The 23,152-nt window shown below is 40.0% G+C and overlaps 1 protein-coding gene across 1 annotated transcript in view; it reads left to right on the top strand.

Moving 5' to 3' along the window:
- RMND5A (required for meiotic nuclear division 5 homolog A) overlaps nt 1-23,152 on the top strand; it is a 60,034-nt gene that overhangs the window by 3,427 nt on the left and 33,455 nt on the right. Inside the window, exon 2 of the mRNA XM_002811814.6 lies at nt 17,300-17,442. Coding sequence (XP_002811860.1) covers nt 17,300-17,442 — 143 coding nt within the window. The remainder of the gene's footprint in view (nt 1-17,299; nt 17,443-23,152) is intronic.

Here is a 23,152-nt window from a genome sequence, read left to right as displayed (position 1 = left end):
ATGAGCTGTTAGGATAGTTTGTGATGGAAACTGATCATACATAAATAAGAGTTTAGTTAGTAAGCCCATTGACAACCCTTTTCTAGTCTCAGCACCTTTATTCCAGATTGTAAATACTGCCAGATTGCTGGCTGGGAGGTAGTCCTGCAGTGAGCCCTAAAATTTCTCAGGTGGTCTAAATCGCCTTTAAGTAGCCTGAAATTCTTTTACGTAAAGTTTCTCTCGTTAATCTTTTTTAAAATGCAAGTTTCTTAATGCAAATACCCTTGGGGAAATGAGGATAGTATGGGCTGGTCTCTCATACCTGGTGAATTGGTTTGTGCTCTGCCGTTTAATCCACCTCTAGCCAAATCCATCAGCCTGAGAACAGGAATATCTTTTTTTTTTTTTTTCTTTTAAATGGGGTTGGACTGGTATCAGGCCTGCAGCAGAGAACAATAATGGAATATAAGGCTCTGAGAGGGAAGTGCAGGCTTCGACTTGGTGCCATAGACAGTTAGGGAATATTGGTGGTTCAGGGACAACATAGGTGTAATAGAAATACGAAGAGGCAATAAGAACCAGGGAGAATACTGAAGAGCTCTGCCGAGGCCAAGACATTCCTCTCCCTGGAGACTGACTTCTCTTCATGCCTTTGGAATTAGAAACCTTAGGGTGGTAGATAGGAGGGTGGGGAGTGATCCAGAGCCTGCAGTGAGGTGTCCAAGGTAAGAGGAACAGAGATCACAACTTCTGTCATTTAGTTGTGCCAGCCTTTCAGTGAGAGTTTCCCTGTGAGCACGAAGTTTGGTCTAAGATTCACTGTGGTTAATGTAGGCTGGCGGTCATTCCCAGTGTGCCTCGATCTAATTTGTATAGTGCACTGGTGCTTCTAAAACTTCACTCATACACATGTGCACTCTTATTTTTCAGATGGATTCACGATTTTACTGAGGTAGATTTATCTTAGGCAATGATATTTGTGTAGTCCTACATGTGGTATGTAGGTATTAGGTATAATAAACTACATGTTAAAATAAATTCATAGCAATTAAAATATTAGTATACGTACTAGCTAAAATTACCATTCGCATCAGTGGTATGGGAGCCGTGCTTTGGATAACCCTGGATTAACAGGGTTAACTACTGTATGGTTAAATTTTGGTGATTTGATTTGTGATTATATGCCTTTTAGCATTTTTTTCCTATTGGCAAATTTATATTGTTTCCCATTAGCACCTCTGTGGTGGAAGGGAAAAACAGAAAAGAACTATTTATCATGTTTTGCTGGTATTCTGAACTCATACTTCGTGAAAGAAAATTAGGCAGAAACAGTTGGTAATGGTTTCAGGACACATTTAAAAGTATACTTGTGAAAATTGCAGTTTTTGTAAGAGGAAAGGACGTGCGGTATTCTTTTCTGATTATTTTTAGACTAACAGAGTTCTAATATGGTTTCTGAAAGTGACTTTCAAGGAATTTTCTAAATTTAAAATGTATTTATTAATTTTTAGTAGGTCATACATTCAAATGCTATCCATTCAAACAAAGAAAAAGATAACCCAGTGAATAGTACATTCAAATGCTATAAACTCAAATGATAAAAAAGGACACCCATTGAAAAATCTTTGTACTCTTGTTCCTGGACCACCTGGTTGCCCAGTTCACAGACATAAATGCCAGGCTCCAGAAAAAAAATTTTTTTGTTGTTTTTTGAGACAGCCTCCCTCTGTCACCCAGGCTGGAGTGCAGTGGTGCGATCTTGGCTCACTGCAACCTCCGCCTCCTGGCTTCAAGCAATTCTCCTGCCTCAGCCTCCTGAGTAGCTGGGATTACAGGCACCACCTGCCACCATGCCTGGCTAATTTTTGTATTTTTAGTAGAGATGGGGCTTCAACATGTGGGTCAGGCTGGTCTTGAACTCCTGACCTCAAGTAGTCCACGCGCCTTGGCCTCCCAAAGTGCAGGGATTACAGGTGTAAGCCACTGTGCCCGACCTCCAGAAAAAATTTTAAAAGAATCCAGTGAAATGACGATTTGAATCCAGTGAAATGAATCTAGTGAAATGACTTTTCCTTTTTTCTTTAACGCATTGGATATGTATTTCCATTTACTATGATTAAGGCTTAGTGTTATCTCACTTTGCAAGTTGGTAAAGATGTCTTCGTCTGTGGGAGTGATCAACATATACTGTATTAGCACCTAAAACTCCTTTGGTGTGTGTGTATGTTGTGACTTCTAGTAGTAAAACTCATGTAAACCATAACTCCTACCATTATCTCTTTGGTGAATCAAAGAAACTGTTGAATCTTTGGTTACCAGTTGGAGAACTGCTTCCTTTTTAAAAATGTGAAGGTAACAAATGAGAAGGTAAGTAGGCAAGTAAAACATGAAAAAAAAAAAAAAAGAAACTTGTGGAGGTCACATTTTTAACTCATTGCTGTGGTATGATATTGCATCAGTACACAGAAACCAGAGGTTGAGGGTCGCATGTTAGGTATAATCTTCCACTCTAGAATTTGGGTTGTGTATATTAAACATATGTGTTGAAAAGTATGCTTATTTGTATATGTGAATGATCTGTGCTTTTTCAGAGCCGACCAGTGTTGAATATATTGTTTTGAATGAAAGTAAATGTATTATATCGGGGCTTGGTAGACTAGTAGCTTGTTTACCTTTTTAGCCTTATTCTTTGGTGTGCATGGAGTAGGCCACATAGCCAGGTTGCCCATTTGTTACCCAGAGTTTTGCTAAATACTAACAAGACACTCTTGAGAGAATAGTGACTTTGTTTTGAATACAATTCGATATCTGTTTTTAACATCTAGTCTGGAAAATAGTATATCAGTAGGTCATAAATAAAAGTTTGGGTGGACATTGTTCAAATATTCTAAGAGAAGAACAAACTGGTTCTCAAGTTATTTAGGCCATTTTCGGTGGTAAGAATAAAAAGTCAGTATATTGGTGTTTCCAGTTGGGTTTAGAAGTAGATTTAACTTTGTTAGCCATTTTTTTTCCAGACGTACTCTGGAGATAATTAATTCTTTTTTATTTGGCACCGTATTCATTTAGACTGGCAGGTGACATAATAGTTTTCCTTAAAATGGAATTTGTTGATGTATAAATAGGCTGAGGTTAGGGCTAGGCTGGCTCCAGGGGCACCAGGGATGTCATCAGGACTGATCTTGTTCTCTTCTGTCAACTGTTGGCTTCATTTTCAGGGGAGTTTTCTTCACATGGGGTAGAGATGACCAATGGAGCTCAAAAGACAGGAACATGGCCATTTTTCTTGGAGATACTCCAGGGAGTACCTTTATTATTCCGTTATGGAGCCTTTCTCTGAATCAGTAACTGGGACCAGGGAGTGAGGTCTTCTGGCCACCTTGAGCTGTGCTCACCCCCTCAGGAGGTATATGGCCTTATGATACACTGTTCATCAGGTAGAGAAGAGGCAGTTCTAGAAAGGAACACTTAAACCCAGACAGAGTAATATATGTCTATTACAGTGGAACAGCTACATGTTATATCAGTAACATTCTCTGAGATGTTTTCCTGACTAGCCTCGCCTTCTCAGCTTTTGCCTGGCCTCCTAACTATAATGCTCATATAATTCAAGTAGTGAGTTGTTAGTATGACTTAATCTATGGACTAGAGAATACAACTTGGTTCATGTTCCTTTTGGGAACTTTTTTGAAATTACTTAAATGCTTGACATAGTAAAGTTATTTTCCTAAAGTTATTTTATTTCTAAAGTAGTTTCTAACTCTGGATAATAACATTGGTAACGAGAAACTTGCCAACACTTCTGTGATACTGTCATACTACAGCTAATAGAGAAGTTTCTGTTTTCATGTCTTAGTCTCTTAGTCTTTAGGATGGTGAAAATGGTGTTTTAGCGAACTGTTCACTTGGAATATTAAAACTAACTTATTTTTATTTAGGGCCCTGCTTCTTCATCTGTAAGGCTTCCAAAGTCTTTAAAAATGATCCAAAAATGCAGTTTAGGGAGAAAATTGTGGAGGGCCCTGGCTCTGAGCTATGTGTACTTGGAGACCCATGGTACTTCCAGGAGGTGATGCTCTCTAACTGGCCGTTTCCTTGAAAGCTCTAAGAGTAGCAGACACTTCTGGCCATTCTCTTTAGATTAGATGTTAACTCAACCCTTCAAAGAACAAAGACTAGACTGTCTGGCAGGAGAAATGCAGTATGCTTTCACCTTATATGGGTGTGGTGATTGTGTGGCTGAGCTCAAAATGGTTGTTTGGGAATGTCACTTGGAGAGGCCATAGGCTTATATTACCAAGTCTTTCTCCACTTAAGATGGAGGCCTAGATGGTGATTTCTTCTGTTATGGGGGCACAATGTAGTGTCAGGCTGTGTGTTATTTATGATAAGTTTGTTGTATCTGCAGAATTCATACAGGTTTAATTCATCTTACTGATACATGAAGACATTTGGGAGGAGATGAGGAGAGAATCTTTTAAAAGAAACATTATTCATGGCCCTGGTCCTCCAGGAACTTGGAGGCTAATTGAGAAGATGAATCTGTACTTGTGGAGTAGTACCTAAAATTTTGACCCTGGGCCCAGGAGGTCTGGATTTGAATCCTTGCACTGCCAATTTACTGGTTCTACAATCTTTTTTTTTTTCTTTTTTTTTTTTTTCGAGACAGAGTCTCACTCTGTCACCTAGGCTGGAGTGCAGTGGTGTGTCATCTCAGCTCACTGCAACCTCTGCCTCCCGGGTTCAAGTGATTCTTGTGCTCCCAAGTAGCTGGGATTACAGGTGTGCTCAATGCATGGCTAATTTTTGTATTTTTAGTAGTGACGGAGTTTCACCATGTTGGCCAGGCTGATCTTGAACTCCTGGGCTCAAGTAATCCACCCGCCTCAGCCTCCCAAAGTGCTGGGATTACAGGCATGAGCCACCACACCCGGCCTGATCCTACAATCTTGCTTAGCCAGTTTTTCCTTCAGTAAACTGGCATCACAGAGTTATGAGAGTGAAATAGATAATAGATGTCAACTGGCTTTGAAATTTGTAAAACAGGGTAGACGTGTTATGTATAAAGTCTATGCCTTAAGTAGTGTTAAGCTTTTTTTTTTTTTTTTTTTTTTTGAGGCTGAGTCTCGCTTTGTCAGCCAGGCTGGAGTGCAGTGGCATGATCTTGGCTCACTGCAACCTCCGCCTCCCAAGTTCAAGCAATTCCCCTGCCTCAGCCCCCGGAGTAGCTGCGATTACAGGCGCATGCCACCAGGCCTATTTTTTTTTTTTTTTTTTGTATTTTAGTAGAGACGAGGTTTTACCATGTTGGCCAGGATGGTCTCGATCTCTTGATCTCATCATCTGCCCGCCTCGGCCTCCCAAAGTGCTGGGATTATAGGTGTGAGCCACCACGCCCAGCCCAAGCACTGTTTAATTGAGACATTTTGGGTAATATTTAGGTGTCTTTATTACTGGTTTATGTTAAATACCATTCTGTGTCCAGTGGTCTGCTTAACATTGTAAAGAATGCTTCAAAGGTACAAGAAAGAGTCTTTAGGGAACTTAGAAGTTAGTTGGAGAGACCAGACTCATTTGAAGGGGGGAAAAAACAAGACCATGGCACAGTGTATAACAGTGCTTCTGGTTAGTACAGACACCAGTGAAGAGAGAGAGCCCTTAGAAAGAACTGCATTGGAGTAAATAGGCATTATGTCAGCTGAACTTTAGATCACCTCATCAGTAGTTATTAATCACCATTTATAGGTAGAACTAAGCAAAATCTTCTAGGAGTTACAAAGAACAAGCATTTTCATCCTCTAAGAACTTTGTGTCCAGTTAGGGAGATGAGACTGGCATTTTTTAACAAACACACAAACAAAAGCAGTGCCCTGTAATGCACGGTTGTGTATCTAGGCTAAATGCTACATGAGTGGTGTGGACAAAAAGGGGTAGGATTTGAGACAAGGAGAGACTCTTTTTACCTATGGGAAGTTTTAGTAGCAGAGATTGAATATGGATAGTAGAAAGAGCAGATGGAGTGCCTGGAGGGGAGGATGGCAAGAACAAAGGTGTAGAGGAGTGAGAGGTGAAGGACCAGATTGCAGGGGAAAGGCGATAAGAGCATTAAAATTAAATTGGAATCAGGTTTTGTAAAGCCATGGATACCAGGGAAAGTAGTAGACTGGGAAGATATTGAATTACTTTGGGGTAGGGTGGGGACATTTTGAATAGAGAGGGGACAGGGACACAATCAGAGACCAGTTGTCAGCAGTATTTAGGTTGGTTTGGAGTTGGGAGTGAGATTTGACTAGAGGCAAGAAGGTTAGTTAAGGCTAAGTGTCAACCTCGATTTGATGAAATAGGGACCTGTCTTTGGGTACTGGTGGTAGAAATTTAAAGGGACACATGAAAGGGATTTCTGAGGGAAGGAATGACCAGGAGTTGGTGCACAGATGGAGTCTGGCAGAGTAGCAGAAAAGGGCAGGAAAAACCAAAGGTTAATCCAAGGTTTTAAACATGAATGATGGGTGGGTTGTTATGGAACCAGGTAGAAAATAGGAAGTTTAGGAGAGGGGAAGGTAGAAATCTGAGTTTGATTTTTTTTGTTTTTGTTTTTGTTTTTTTGGGGGGTGGGGGAGGGGGGTCTTACTCTGTTGCCCAGACTGGATTGCAGTGTCTCAGCTTACCACAATCTCTGCCTCCTGGGTTCAAGTGATTCTTCTGCCTCAGCCTCCCGAATAGCTGGGATTACAGGCATGCGTCACTACCGCCCGGCTAATTTTTGTAGTTTTAGTAGAGATGGGGTTTCACCATGTTGGCCAGGCTGGTCTTGAACTCCTGACCTCAAATGATCCACCCGCCTTGGCCTCCCAGAGTGCTGGGATTATAGGCGTGAGTCACTGCACCCGGCCTGAGTTTGATTTTTAAATATGAAATCCAGATTCCAATGCTACAGGAAACCTAATGTGGTTCCACCATTCATTTCAGAGATAAATGAGATGCCTAGAGATTAAGTCTTTATATTTGGAATTTGAAGGGAGTGAACAGGTTCTCTAAAATGTGACTGTCACAGACATATGTTTAAAATCTTGTGCCTGTATCTTTTTTCTTCTCTCTGCAGTTCTTGCCTCATATACTTCGAAGCCTTTCCTGTGTTCTCTATGATAGTCGTTGATACTGTTCTTTGCTCCAGGAGCACTATTAGTCTGTACCATGTAATTTTGCTCTAAATATTAACTTTATTTCGTTTTTTTTTCCTCATGTTTGGTTTTGCAGCACACTGTGCCTCTGATTTGATGCAGTGGTCTTATCTCTCTGGATCAGAACACGTGTCTATCAGTCTACTGTTCTCTGAAGGGTCAGGAGTTGAACACCAAATACCATACTTTCTTTTACTTTGCAGATTTACCAGCTACTAATATACTGGAAAAATTTTGTTTTCAGTGTTTACCTCCTCCAGAAAAAAAGAATGTGTTCTATTTGTGCCTTTTCTCCTTCCTCTAAGCAGCCGCTGTGTCCTAGGTGCTGAAGTAGCTCACAAGAATCCCAAAGTTTCAATGGGCCGCAGTTTATTTTACTACAGACAAAATGAAATAGTCCCTTATTTTTTAAAAATACCAACCTTACCTTTTCAAGTTTCAAGTTTTTCTATTCTAGTACTTTGCAAGGATATCCATGGTCACCTTGTCAATGACTTTTCTAGAGTCAGTCTTAGATCTTTTTATCCTTTATCTGCTTTATTCCCATTCTAAATTTCTTAAATTTGTGTAGAAATTGATAACATGGGAAAAGTATCTTGAACATTGCTGACACAGGCCTTCAGCACTCAATAAATGTTAATTGACTCTAAATGTCATAGTTCTCCCTTTTACATTTTTTTTCTGTTTTTTCTTGGTTTCATTTTGTATTTTAAGGCATCAAGGCTTTTATAAGAGTGGTATATCATAGATTCCCCCCCCCACCAGCCTTCTTAGTGATGCCTAATACTCTTTTAGCTTTCTGATTTTAATGTTTTTATTTAAATAGCTAATCTAGAATGAATTCTGGAGTATATCTCTATGAGGTCTGAGTTTTCATTTAGGTACAGTTAGGTTTGTTTCCTAAATGGATTTCTTTGTATTTATCTGCATCAAAACTTGTGTTCCATTTTGCTTTCCACTTAATTCTAAATTTAAGATCTCTGTCCATCTTATGAAAGTGGAGTTAAGTTTTCATAACTCAGAAGAGCTCAAATGCAATACATGTAATATTTATAAACTTGGATATTTTAAATTTTTCCTGCCTACAGGATATTCATTAAAAGTCAAGCCAGGTCTTAGTGATTTCTGGGGAATCTTATTTCTCTGGAAGTATTCCAGTCTTAGGTGGTGATATTTTCAACCTTTTTGAAAATCATCACCATAACAATACTTTTTTATATTGTGCCTCCCTATTTTTTTGTAGAGTGCTCAGAAGTATGGTGGGTCTCATCTCTCATGTGTTTGACTCGTGGGCAGCATGTATTTCATGGTGTAATTGACACCTTTAAACTGCCTTTTATAGACCAAATTAGAACTTTTTATTATCTCCTGATGACAGACATTTCAGGCTACAACATGGTGTGCTGCCTACCAACCAGCTGTTTAGTTTTAGCAATGCTATCTTTAACAGTGTGTTTGTGCAGTTGAACTCCCTCCCCCCATATCATAAAAATAAGTGGCAGATGGAAAATTAAAAGTGCAAATACTGAGTAGGGATGAGAAACATACTTGTCAATATTAATGATATATTTGTCTTGATTGTATTAAGGTGAGCCAAAATAGTGGGTAAATCTTGTCACGGAGCTGGACACGAGACGTGGTTTTTTTTGAGCCTTGTGATCAGTAGGGAAGAAAGTAAAACAAATGTATGTACAAAATGCTAAAACTGTATTGAAGGTGTAACCAAGGTATTACTAGGGATTTTATAGTTTTTAGCTTTGTGCAAACCAGTCACCGTTTTAATAATGTAAGTTTGTTCTACCTTCCTATATTCTGACTTAGAATATACTTTTATAGGGTCACATTATATATTAGAGATGTTTCATTGCATCTTTGACAAATGTGGAAATAGTTTTGTAAAAAAGAAACTGTCTCAAAAGTGACGAGTCAGAGCACAAGCTCATTAATTCCTGGGGTTGGTGGGAGAGGTCGTTATTTGGAAGAGAGAAGGAACTTACAACTGATGCCAGGGGACTCTTTTGTGAATGTGTCTTATTTGAAAATATGTGTGCATATGTATGTTTGTATGTTTGTGTTGATCTTGGATACTGTGACCTTGTTGAACTCTCATCTATTCTTGGATTGTGTTTGTGTGTAGATTCTTTGGGATTTTCTACTTAGGCAATAGTGTTATTGAGAGACAGGAACAGTATTATTTCCTAACTTACTTGGTATTTGCAGAACTTAGGCTGCAGTGTTATTGTGTAGCAGATGCTAAACATTCTGTGAGAGAGTAAGGGGTCAGTGAACTGCTGAGTGAAACTGCTGGCAATTTCAGAGGGTGTTGGTAGTACCAGACAGTCTTCAATGCTGGGTTTGAAATTGAGATTATGTAATATATGATTAATTATTTTCATATTTATTCTTTGGGTAACTAGTTACTGAATGTGTAGTATTTGCCAGTTACTATACTAAATGTTGGGGATTGGTCATATTTCCTACTAAAGTTAATTTTGTGGGAGTAATGGACAAATAACTATTTACAACAAAGTGTGAAACTCTGATGGGGAAGTATAGGATACTATGGAAACAAACATTTTTCTAATTTATTGTTTCTGTGAAACTAGTGGGCATACATCCTAAAATGGCAAAGCAGTGAGGCTCAAGGGCAGAACTTGAAAATTTTGAGAGTGTTGTGCTTAAAATCTGTTTATATGATAAAAGGTGCTGTTCTATTTTATTGAAAATTTTAACTTAATAAAGCAACACATGTAGATGGTCTACATTATATTGGTTCTTTGCTTATATTGAACATGCTAATTCTTACACTTGTTTAATCATAAAAGTGACTTTAAAAAGTACTTGTGACCCTCCAGTGATGAGTGAGCATTGCGTCAGAGTTGTTTCTTTCAGGCTCATGTATTGGGCCTGGGTTCCCTGGGTTTATTACATTGGAAGACACAGTTAGTGCAGGACTTTCTCCTGGGTGAGAAGTGACCACCGCAGTGGCCAACCTGGATGTAGTTATGGTGGAGATGGCTGTCACAGTAATTCCCCAGCTTTTCTTCTAGGAACTGAATCCAGTTTCTTTCACATAAAGGTTCTCCTAGAAGCAGGTTGTGTTTTCATACAGAGAAATCAAAAGAACATTAGAACTCTCTCAGTAGGACTTATAGAAGTTTAGTTGACTGTCAGTCTGGTCATTATAGCAATTTTCAAACCTGTTTTAAACCTTTGGCTGCTTTCCACTGAATCCATTTGAAAATGCATTAGTGAACTCTTTCTCTCTTAACAGGGCTTTCCCAGGGTTCTCTTTCAGATTATTCCATTCTGCTCTTCTTGAGTTTCCAAATACCTTACAGAAATTATTTTTCCTTGGAGCATTCTGAGAACTCTCAATATTAATTAATTGGCCATAAACTGCTTGTAACTGTCATTCATAAAATTGAAAACCAAAAATTAGAGGAATTTGTAGATGGTAAAGGAAGAAAACGAGGTAACAAATAGCACCAAACTCCAGATATGTAAGTTACTACGATTTGAAAATATCAGTGGATTTCAAAGTTGGTGCGTGGAAGTTCAGTGGTAAGTTCTAGGTGACCTCTCTCCTCCAGCTTGGCTTCTCCTTTTTTATTTTTATTATTATTGTTTTTGAGACTGAGTCTCGCTCTGTCACCCAGGCTGCAGTGCAGTGGTGCAATCTCGGCTTACTGCAGCCTCTGCCTCCAGGGTTCAAGCTATTCTCTTGCCTCAGCCTCCCTAGTAGCTGGGATTACAGGCGCTCACCACCGCACCCAGCTAATTTTTGTATTTTTAGTAGAGACGGGGTTTCACCATATTGGCCAGGCTGGTCTCAGACTCCTGACCTCAAGTGATCCACCTGCCTCGGCCTTCCTTAGTGCCAGAATTACAGGCGTGAGCCATCGTACCTGGCACCCTTTTTATTTTTTATATTTTTCCTACCTTGTTGTCTGCTGGTTGTAGAAATAAATGTGTCTGGATGGATAGAAGGTATGACTTCTTTTTAAAAACATTTTCTTTATTTCCAAAAGAAATCCAGTACTTATTAACAGTCACTCTCCATTCCCACCCTGTCTCCTCCCACTTCAACTACCATTAATCTTTGTCTGTCTCTATAGATTTGTCTATTCTGTACCTTTCATGCAAATGAAATGACACAGTATGTGGCCTTTTGTGTCTGGCTTATTGAATACTTAATGTAATATTTTCAAGGTTCGTCTATGTCATAGTATGTATCAATACCTCATTTCCTTTAATGACTGGATAATCCATTGTTTATCCATTCATTCTTTGGAGGTTTGGTTTGTTACCAGTTTTTGCTTACGAATAATGCTACTGTGAACATTCTGATTCAGGTTTTTGTGTGGACATGTTGTTGTTTTGGGTATATAACTAGGATATAACTAGGAGTGGAATTTCTGGGTCATATGGTAACTGTTTAACGTTCTGAGGAACTGCCAAATTGTTTTCTATGGTGTCTGCACCATTTTATATTTCACTAGCAATGGATAAGGCTTTGAATTTCTCCACATCCTTTCCAACAGTTATTATTGTGTTTTCCTGGTAGCCAGTCTCGTGGGCATGAAGTAGTATCTCATTGTAATTTTGGTTTTCATCTCATAATGACCAGTAATATTGAGCATCTTTTTGTGTGCCTGTTGGCTATTTGTATATCTTCTTTTGAAAAATGTCTATTCAAATCCTTGACCTTTTTTTTTTTGAGTTAGGGTCTTGTTCTTCATCCAGACTGGAATGCAGTGGCGCAATCATAGCTCATTGCAGCCTCAACCTCCTGGGCTCAAGGGATCCACTTGCCTCAGCCTCCCTAGTTGCTAGGACTACAGGCATGAGCCACTGTGCCCAGCCACATTTTTGTATTTTTTTTGTAGAGACAGAGTCTTGCCTTGTCCAGGCTAGTCTCAAACTCCTGGGCTCAAGTGGTTCTCCCGCCTTGGCCTCCCAGAGTGCTGAGATTCCAGGCATGAACTGTGCCTTGTGCTTTGCCCATTTTTAAATTGCATTGTTTGTCTTGTTATTGTTGAGCTTTAAGAGTTCTTTATATATTCTGGATACTAGACCCTTATCAGAATGTGATTTGCAAATATTTGCTCTCCTTCTATGAATTGTCTTTTCACTTTATTGATAGTGTTTGCAACACAAAAGTTTTTAATTTTGATGAAGTCCATTTTAATTATTTTTTCTTTGGTTGCTTGTGCTTTTGGTGTCATATCTGAAAAACCATTGCCTAATTGAAGGTCAGAAATGCATCTGTTTTCTTGTAGGAATTTGATAGTTTCAGCTCTTACATTTAGGTCTTTATTCCATTTGAGTTAATTTTTATTTTTGTTTTTATTTTTTTGAGACAGGATCTCACTCTGTTGCCCAGGCTGGAGTGTAGTGACATGCTCACGGCTTACTGCAGCCTCGACCTTCTGGGCTCGAGCAGTCCTCCCACCTCAGCCTCCCTAGAAGCTTGGACTATGGGCGTGCACCACCACCCCCTGCTAATTTTTGTATTCTTTGTAGGGATGGAGTTCTGCCATGTTGCCCAAGTTAGTCTCAAACTCCTGGGCTCAAGCAATCCACCCACCTCGGGCTCCCAGAGTGCTTGTATTACAGGCTTGAGCCACTGCATTTGGCTCATTTGAATTAGTTTTTGTATATTATGTGATTCTTTTGCATGTGGATATCTTGTTGTCTCAGCACCATTTGTTGAATATGGCTCTAACAAAAGCAAAAACAAAAACTATTTTTTCCTCACTTTATTTACCATCAATTCAGATACTTATATGTCTTGCACATTTGCAGGCACTATTAATATAAAACTGGAGTATACAATTTACAATAAGGACTTGGTCTTCTTTTGGGGGCTTATGTTTAGTAGAGACTGATGACGGTATATATACATGAAATTGTTAAAATGGGTTATAATTAAGTGCTGGGGGAGTAGGGGAGAGATCAGAAGTTACCAGGAATTCAGAAGAGGGAGTAAGTCTGGTCAGATGGGTTCATAGAGAAGATGAGGCTACCGAGGTTAGGTGTGCTTTAGGTACAGAAAGATCAGAAATGGCCAGAACAGAGCTACTGAAGCAATTAGATGCTTTTGGTCCAAGAAATCTATGGAACACCTTTTAAACAGATTTTGAAATTTTCTTGAAGTACCAAGTCTTGCCTTAGCCTAAATTATGTTATTAGAAGTTGGAAGCCTAATTGTGTTATTGGAAGTTGGAAACACTTGATAGAAACTTTGTGCAACTGTATTTAGAGATAAGGAAAGCTTTTTTCTTTTCATTTATCTCAGTAGTTGTCATTGAACCAGACTTAATATAGTCCCTCTTCACAGTTCCCTGTAACCTTTTAGGATTTCTTTTCATAGAATTTTAGAGAAACTATTCTTGTCATCGTCACTGATTACTTCCACATTGTAAATCCAGTGGCCAATTCTCAGTCCACATCTTACTTGACCTAGTAGCACATCAACACAGCTGGTTACTCCTCCTTCCTTGACACATTTTCTTCTCTTGGTTTCCCCAACATTATACTTTTCTTGAGTTTCCTCCTCCATCACAGTTAGTGCTTCAGTAGTCTTTGTTAGCCTCCTTTTCCAGTTCTATTTCTTCCCAGCCTCATAAACTTGGAGTTCTCAAGACTCAGTTCTTTTATCACTTCTCTGTGTCTGTACTGACTCCCCTGGTGATTTCATATAGTCCCATGCATTAAGTATCATATATATGATATATATATGGTTGATATATATATGATATATATATGATTGATATATATATGATATATATGATGTATGATATATATTATATATATATATATAGCGACTCACAAATTTGTATCTCCAGCATTAACACTGTTGTTGAACTCCAGGTTTGTATAGCTCACCAACTCCTCCACTTATGCACTGCGGTGCCTACTCAATGTCTCAAACTTAACAAGCCTCAAACTGAACTTTCTCCTCACCCCTCTTACCTGCTTAGCCTTTATTCTTTTTTGGCAGGATGGGGAGTTGAGGTCTCGCTCTGTCACTCAGGCTGGAGTGCAGTGCTGTAGCTCCCTGCAGCCTAGATGTCCCAGGCTCAAGTGATCCTCGCACCTCAGCTTCCCAAGTAGCTGGGACCACGGTCGTGTGCCACCATGCCCAGCTAATTTTTGTATGTTTTGTAGAGACAGGGTCTGACTCTGTTGCCCAAGGTTGTTTTCAAACTCCTGTGCTCAAGTGATCCTCCTGCCTTGGCCTCCCGAAGTACTGAGATTGTTTTTGTTTTAACTGAAGACAACTCTGTCTTTCTAGTTGACCCAGGCTAGAAATCTTGGAGACATCTGTGAGTCCTTTTTTTCACTCATGTCCAGTCATGAAATCCTGGACTAAGCCAGTGTCATTTCTCATCTGGATTGCTGCCACAGCCTCTTATTTTCCTGCTCAGTTCTGGTACTCCTATTGCCAGTTAGACTGACCATATTGAAATGTTTTATCAGCCAGGCATGGTGGCTCACGCCTATAATCCGAGTACTTTGGGAGGCTGAGGCAGGAGGATTGCTTCAGCACAGAAGTTTGAGACCAGCCTGGGCAACATAATGAAGCCCTGTCTCTGCAAAAAATACAACAATTATCTGGTGTGGTGGTGGGCGCCTGTCATCCAAGCTACTTGGGAGGCTGAGGTAGGAGGATTGCTTAAGCACGGGAAGCGGAGGTTGCAGTGAGCCCAGATTGTGCCACTGCTCTCCAGTGTGGGCAACAGAGTGAGACCCTGTCTCAAAAAAAAAAAAATGTTTTTTGTGGGTTTTTTTTTTTTTTATTAGTTTACATGCTTTCTCTGCTCAAAACCTTGCAGTGGTCCCTTTCAGTCAAAGTAAAAGCATAAGTCTTTACAATGCCAAAGAGATCCTACCAAACTAGGACCATTATCTCTTGGACCTCTTCTTCTATTTTCCTTGGCCAGAAATCCACTTTTGACACACTGGCTTCTTTGTTGTTTGAATAGGTGTATTTTTGCAATAGGGCTTTTCTCCCCTCAGCCTGGCATGCTTTCCCCAAAGTAGCCAGCCACATGGTTAATTCATTCACTTTTTTCAAGTCTTGGCTCCAGTGTCATCTACTCAGTGAAGCCTACCATGCCAGCACTGTTTTAAAGTTGCAGTTGCTCCACCCACACACACTCCCCATCTCTCTTACCCTGCTTTTTTTCCCCAGGTAGCATGTATCGACTTTTGTCTTACTATATTATTTGCTTATTTTGTGTGTTACATCTCTTGCCAGAAGTTAAGTTCTTGGGAAGGGATTTTTGGTTATTTTGTTTCACTGCTGTACCTGTCATATATAATGAGTGCTCAATAAGTATTGGTTAAATGAGTGGGCATCCTAGGGCTGTTGTACTCTTGTGCTCCTTGTTCAAATTCTCAGGTTCCATCCCAGACCTATTGAATGAGAAACTCTGGGGATGGGGTCCAGCTACTTTGTTTTAACTGTAAGTGATCCTGATGTAAATTAAAATTCAAGAACCTCTGCTATATAATGTTGATTAGGATTTCAGAAACCAGGCCTGTTGCTTACAGGTGGAAATATGTAGATGGAGAGATAAATGACAAATACCATAACTGGGTTTGTTTTATCTGTCTCTTTTTCTCTCTTGTCCTCCTTTTTTTCCTGCTATAGGAACAAAATTTGGAGGGAGGTAGCTCAGAGAAAGATGTAAACTGTAATAACTTTCGGTTGATGATGTGTGTCAGGGGTCTTCAAAACCACCTTTAGGTTCCAGTGATTCATTAAAAGGAGTTACACAATTCAGCATATAATCATACTCTTAGCTAAAGTTTATTACAGCAAAAGGGTGTAAAGCAAAATCACCAAAGGGAAAAGACTCATGGGGCAAAAGTCCGAAGTCCAAAGTTAGGCAGTCCAGAGTTAGGCAGTGGGTGCCCTGGTGACCAGCCCCCAATAAAAACCCTGGGCACTGAGCTTCTAATGAGCTTCCCTGGTAGGCAACACTTAACACTTCTCACAAACCATGGCTGCAGGAATTAAGCATGTTCTGTGTGACTTCACTGGGAGAGGACTATTGGAAGCTTTCTTCAAGCCAGGAGAAGGCCAGGTACTCACTGCCTAGCATGTATCAAAATTCTAGATTCCCAGAAGGAAAGCAGATGTTCACCATAAATCACACTGTACAAGAGTTTAGGCACAATGAGCCATTCTTTTCAGCTAGGGCAGGGGTCCCCAAACCCCCAGGTGTGGACCGGTACGCCTCTGTGGCCTGTTAGGAACCAGGCCGTGCACAGCAGGAGGCAAGTGGCGGTGAACGAGCATTGCCGCCTGAGCTCCACCCGCTGTCAGATCAGTGGCAGCATTAGATTCTCATAGGGGCATGAACCCTGTTGTGAACTGCACATTCGAGGGATCTGGCTCACGTGCTCCTTATGAGAATCTAACTAATGCCTGATCTGAGGTGGAACAGTTTCATCCCAAAACCATTCCCCCCAGCCCTCGTCTGTGGAAGAAATGTCTTCCACGAAACTGGTCCCTAGTGCCAGAAAGGTTGGGGAGCACTGAGTTAGGGAATGATGGGAACACTCCCAAACTCCCAAGTTTCTATATGCCAGCCAAGAGGCGACTTTGTAAGCAGGACTTTCTAAGGGTAGTAGTCTGTGACCTGCTGTGTTAACTCCTTTCTGCACATCGTGGTACCCAGGGAAGTTTGTTTTCTTCTACCTCTTTATATGGAATATGAAGCATTTGCACTAAATCATCTCTCTTGAGGAAATTTAGTAACAACCAGAACGTTTTGAGAATGACTTGAACAGTGTAACTGGGTTTAATAAGTGAGTTTATTCACTTAGACATATTTTCTCAAAAATAATACTACCTTGACAGTATTATTCACAGCCTGTGCTGGTTTTTGTAATGGTAAAAATGATTCCTTTCACAGTAAAATTTTATTTCCAAAAATAAAAAAATTATATCTTTCTGAGTATCCATTTGAAAAATCACATCTATGAATGTGACCATCAGCTTCAAAGCAGATACTGGTCACTTTTCTTCCATCTTTCATGGTCCAAAAGGCCCATTAGAAACTTGCCATCTTTGGGTTTGCTTCAGTGAGTAACCAATCCTTCCTTTGTTTTTTTTATAGGCCAAGATGCTGAATTATCAGGGACACTTTCACTTGTTTTGACACAGTGCTGTAAAAGAATAAAGGATACTGTTCAAAAATTGGCCTCAGACCACAAAGACATCCACAGCAGTGTTTCTCGGGTTGGAAAAGCCATTGATAAGGTATGGTATTGAAAGAAGTGTTTTGTATTTTTTAGCATCATTCTTTTTCTTCTGTCAGTACTTTGATAACACTAGCTTTCACAAATTACTTTATGCTATTCCTGTCATGTTTGCTTTTGTTAACTTTTACAGGTCTAGTTTTACTATGTTATTCTTACTAAAGTTCCTTGTTGCTATTATTTAAAAAATAAAAGCAAAGTTAAAACCCTCTGCTTTTATAGCTTTGTTGTTTATCCATTTGCATACATGACTAGAGCTCCTAGGGTCATGACAAATAAAGTTCCAAAGAAATTTTAACCCAGTATGTGAGAGTTTGTTTACCAGAAGTAACTTTTCCTAATTCCTGAGTAATTCCCTAGCTGTGACTCTGTCTCTGTTATGGGATGATTAGAATAACCACCTTGTGTCAGTCTCCCCTGCATCATCCTAACTGTTTTCTTCCTATGGGCATCCCAGCTACCTTTCAATTTTGCCTTCTGTGTGAATGAGTGAGTGGGTTGGTTGCTAGGCAGTGAGGCTGGTCACTTTTATTTGATGTTTTTTTTTCTTGTGACATTTTTTGAGTAAGCCATCTTTGACCTGGTGGTTGACTTATAAGTAGTTATCATTTTTAGTACCAGCTGATTTCATTCATGGAGTTCATAGTCCTATTGGGGCCTAAGAGAAGTAGTTCAGGGTTACTGTGTGATACCTCTGACTACTTCAGACATTGGGGAGATTGTGACTGGTCGGGACGTTTCTCTTCACACGTCATAAATTTCTGGGAGGGTAGGAAGAACTTCCGAGAAGTGCCCTTGGTAGCAAAGGCATCTTCTAAACAGTCTTATGGGTTAACTTAGTCTGTACTCACAAGAGTGATAGTTGTAACAGAGGTAATAGAAGCTCATTGAATCTGGAGAGTGGTTTGTGTAACTCATGGGTAGACCCAACTGTTAGAAATTATCCTGTGAAAAGGCTAGGCTTGATGCTGCTTGAGTGAGAACTATATGCTTATAAGGCAGTACTGTTCACTGGTAGGTGTGGTATGACAAGACCGTGAGTGGCATGGGCTCAGAGGACTTGTTTTGGTAGTTGTGGCTTACAGAAGTGTTAGTAGCCTTTCAGAGAGTTCTCACTACTCCCATAGTGGTGTGAGGAGTTTGACTTGGCCAGAGAGTCGGAGGGTAGTTTTGGCAGCAGCAGGGTTCCAGCCACGTTGTTATGTCAGTCATGTCAGTCACCAGCAAAGTCTGGGAAGGCAGACTTTGGGGAGATTGTGACTGGGGAGATTGTGACTGGGGAGATTGTGGGGAGATTGAGACTTTGGGGAGATTGTGAAATGGCTTTGAGGTTGTGAAGCCTGTTTGGTAACTCCAAGAGAGTGAACACAGTTTTAGAAGTGGGTTTGGCATCAACCCTATCTGGTACTATGATATTTGAAGTCTTCAGTTGGTTCCTGGAGTGGTTGTTGGTGTGTATGAGCTTAAGAACTGTGGGAATGGTGGTGGGACACTTTATTTTCTTCCAGCAGCTGTATCCTTCTAGAATGTGATGGGGCACTTTAGAGATGGTCTTAATCACTGTGGGTGAAGAACCCTCAGTTCCTCTAGAGGTACGGTAACTACTGATGGTGTCTAAGAAGATTCAGATTTTGATGTTGACAGTGACCAAGGCATCCTGGTGATTCTAAATGTCTCAAAGTTCAGAGAGAACCCCAGGGAGTTCCTGGGGATATCTGTGTGACCACCAGGCTGCCTGCAATTATAACAGAAGGTCAGCATTTGGACAGTAGAACCAAAGGTGCTATGACAGTGAGAAGAGCTAAGGCTTCCAAGGCAGCCAATCAGAGATTCTTGGAATAAGGGGGGATGGGCTCAGCAACTGTAATTCTAGTGTGTGGGCTACTGACCAGGATCTGGAGCAGTTGGGCAAATAATTCACTAATTATGCTTTCTGCAGCTGGTAGGGTGACCATATATGCCATATATGTCCCTGTTTCCTAGTTTATGTTTGTTGTCCTGTCATGATGATCAGAACCTTCTTTTGCTCTTGTCCTGCTTGCTACTGGTCCCTGGCTGAGCATGTCTTACTCCAGACCTAGGAGGTCTTTATAGATATTCATAAGGGTTGTCAGATATTTTGACTAATCTTTAAGGCAAAACATTATCTGGATGTACTTGGTGCCAAAAATGGAAGTATCTTTTTGGAAATGGATATCAAGGGAACACATTTATAATGAATAATCTACATTCTGGCTTATTTGGGCAGGGGGATGTGTTCGAGGTAAAGATTCCTAATTACATATTTTAATTTACTCGTTGCTCTTTTGAGGACTTTTTTTTTCATGCCCTTGGAAGTTATAAGGACTTTTTCAAGTAATTCTTTTACAGTTTCTTTAAAAAAAATTGAGGTGTTTTTATTTGTTTGTTTTTTTGAGAAGGACTCTCGCTCTTTTGCCCAAGCTGGAGGGCAGTGGCACCGTCTCAGCTCACTGCAAACTCTGCCTCCCAGGTTCAAGCAATTCTCCTGCCTCAGCCTCCTGAGTAGTGCCCAGCCCAAAAAATTGTTTTATGTTCCTGTGAAACTAGTTTTGGTTCTAGGTGACCTGGATTCTGGATTCTTCTCATCTGTCATATGAAACTGTATTATTTAGTCTGCTGGGTGTGGTGGATCACCTGAGGTCAGGAGTTCGAGACTAGCTTGGCCAACATGGCAAACTCCCATCTCTACTAAAAATACAAAAAAAATTAGGCACATTCCTCTAATCCCAGTTACTCGGGAGGCTGAGGGAGGAGAATCGCTTGAACCCGGGAGGCGGAGGTTGCAGTGAGTCGAGATTGCACCACTGCACTCCAGCCTGGGCAACAGAGTGAGAAAAAAAAAAAAAATACATACATACATACTATATTATTTAGCTGTCACTGAATAGTGTTTGTGGTACTGTAGTCTGCCACCACAGAGGAAAGCCTGGATCTTTTAGCTCAGTTCCCTAATATCTTTCAGTACACACTCTCCCCGTATTTTTGGCATCTACTTGGCCTCAGCTGAAGAGGAAGCTGTTTCCCCAGTAGAAGTACCTAGACGTTGTGAATGGGCTTCTCACATACATCAGGAATTCCGTGTAGGCTGTTTCACATAAGACTCCATTGACTTGTTAAGTCCTCCAGGAGCTCTTTTAATTTGAACGTGATAGTTGTGTAAGCTCTGGGCAGCCTGTTGTAAAGGCTGGGTGGACCTGATTGGTGGTGACCAAACAGGATAAAGCTGAATCCAGTGTGGCACAAGGCTTTTAAGAACCACACCAAACAGACCTGAGTAATAAACTGGAATGTCCGTCAGCCTGTGAGTACCACTTTATGGACACATGCTCCCACCCTCACAGGATGAGGACAAAGAAGCCAGTGGCTCCTGTATGAGCAGGCTGGTTTTGAGTGAGAAACATTAGTAAATTTTAGTCATGCTCAGTGGTATTTTTCCTTTTATATTTTAATACTTATGTTTTAAAGTTCCCTACCTATCATGTCTCTGAAAATGTAAGCAGAATAGAAGTTTCTGGTGGTGGTAGCCAAGAATATTGTGTGGCTTTTAATTATTATGAACAGAGTCTCACTCTGTTGCCTAGGCTGGAGTGCAGTGGCACCATCACAGCTCACTACAGCCTTGACCTCCCTGGGCTCGAGTGGTCCTCCCATCTCAGCATCCAAGTCCCAGCCAAGTAGCTGGGCCTACATGCATTGCTACCATGCCCAGTTAATTTTTTTCATTTTTGCATAGAGATGTGGTCTTGCAGTGTTGCCCAGGCTAGTCTTGAACTCCTGGCCTCCCAGTGTTGGGATTATTGGTGTGAGCCACTGTGCCTGGCCCATTATTTATTTTAAATAAATAATATTTGCTCTGTGACAATTTTTTTTTTTTAAATAAGAGTAATGTATTTGGGCTTTTCTTAGTTTCCTCTCCCATTTTTAGATAATCTAGAATTCAGTCCAGTTTAGGGTATTTTATTCAGTATTTTATTTAGTCAATTGACTTTTAAAGTTTACTTCCTAAGAAAAGTCAATAAAAATGATTTTTGCTTTAGACTTCTAGGTATGTGTGCATATGTGTTAAATAGTACTAAATATTTTAATATCTAAAATCTGATGTGGTATAATTAAAAGCTGACCACATACTACATGTCCTTTATAAGATTGCTGTTTTGTATACATAAAATAACTGGAAAAATTCTGAGGCTACATGAAAGAAGTTTGCATGGAATAGACACTGCTTATTATAAAGTAAAGGTAGTTGCTATCTTAAATTTGACTTGGAACAATGGGTAAGATTTAGAGCAGCAGAACAGTGAGATGAGATTTTTCCTTGAGGCTGGGAAAGGGCAAAACAGCAACCGAGAATATGCCTGACTCATGTTTAAGATGCTTCAAGATTGACTTGATTAGAGTGACTGCTCCTGTTGGGAATAGGGAAAGGCAAATGATGGAAGGCCTGAGAGGTGTGGATTTGATCAGATGATGAAAGCAGTTGAGGATTTACTTGACCTCATTAAGTAGGATGAAAGTAGTAGGATGAAACTTGACCTCATTAAGTAGTAGTCATAGGTAGGAGGATAATAGCTATCACATATTGAGTGTTGACCATGTTCCAGATAGTGAGCTAAGTGCTTTACATACATTTATATCTATCTCATGATGCAGGGACATTATTCCCATTTTATATATGAGGAAACTGAGACTCAATGATATGAAATAACATACCCCAGGTATATAATTTAGAAGTAGTGGATCAAGGTTTGGAAAAAGTGTTCATTCAAGAATCTGTTCTTAAACACTGTGCTATACTAGGAAATCACTGAGGCCATTGCAGAGCTGGTAATGTTGAAGGGGAACAATAATAGTTAAAAAAAATTTTAAACCTCATTATCTAAACAGATCTTTTGCCACTGGGTGGAGTATCTACATTGGTGAGGCAAAATGCTGACTGTATTAAGGAGTGAATGGAGTAATAGTATAAAAAAATGACATATAGAATATTTTAAGATAGTTCTGGGTGAGCAGTCCAGAACTGCCTTTTATGTAGGTGTATGGTAAACAAGGTATGTGTACTGGGTAGAGAGGGACAAAAGGACTTAATATCCATTAAACTGTGCTAGCTAATCCAGTCTGCAATTGCATTTAAGTGCTTTTAAATTAATGAATATTAATATCTCTGTATGCATTTGTGTATTTGTTTTTATTTATATTTTCTAATAAGGATTCTTTTAAATACAGAAGCAGAAGGTTTGGTGGCAACCTGGCCCTCAGATTTAGGTTTGGTTAGGTTTGGCCTGGCTCTCAGATTCATCTACTGTGTATTAAAGGTTTACTGATGGATGGATACTCATAGAGGTTTTCATGTACATTATTTACCTTAATCTTCACCAAACACTTGTAAGGTCGAGATTATTGTCTCTAGATACAGATGTGAAAACTTAGATTTGTAAGTAACCTGCCTGAAGTCACAGAGTTGGGATTAAAACCCAGATTTTAAGACTTGGAGGAACCTTTCTCAACTGGAGTTCCTTGAGAGAATTCATCTCTAGTGCCCTGAGGGCACCCACTCTACATATGAATTTCTCTCCTTTCCATAGAATGGTAAGAGATACATATCATCCTTGGGAGAATTAATAAAATAGCCACAGAAAGGCAGATAATTAATAGTGGAGGGATAGGGATGCAAATGTGACAGAAAGGCCTGA

This window comes from Pongo abelii, chromosome 12 (genome assembly GCF_028885655.2).
Source record: "Pongo abelii isolate AG06213 chromosome 12, NHGRI_mPonAbe1-v2.0_pri, whole genome shotgun sequence".
NCBI lineage: Eukaryota > Metazoa > Chordata > Mammalia > Primates > Hominidae > Pongo > Pongo abelii.
This window is presented reverse-complemented; position numbering and strand designations above follow the sequence as displayed.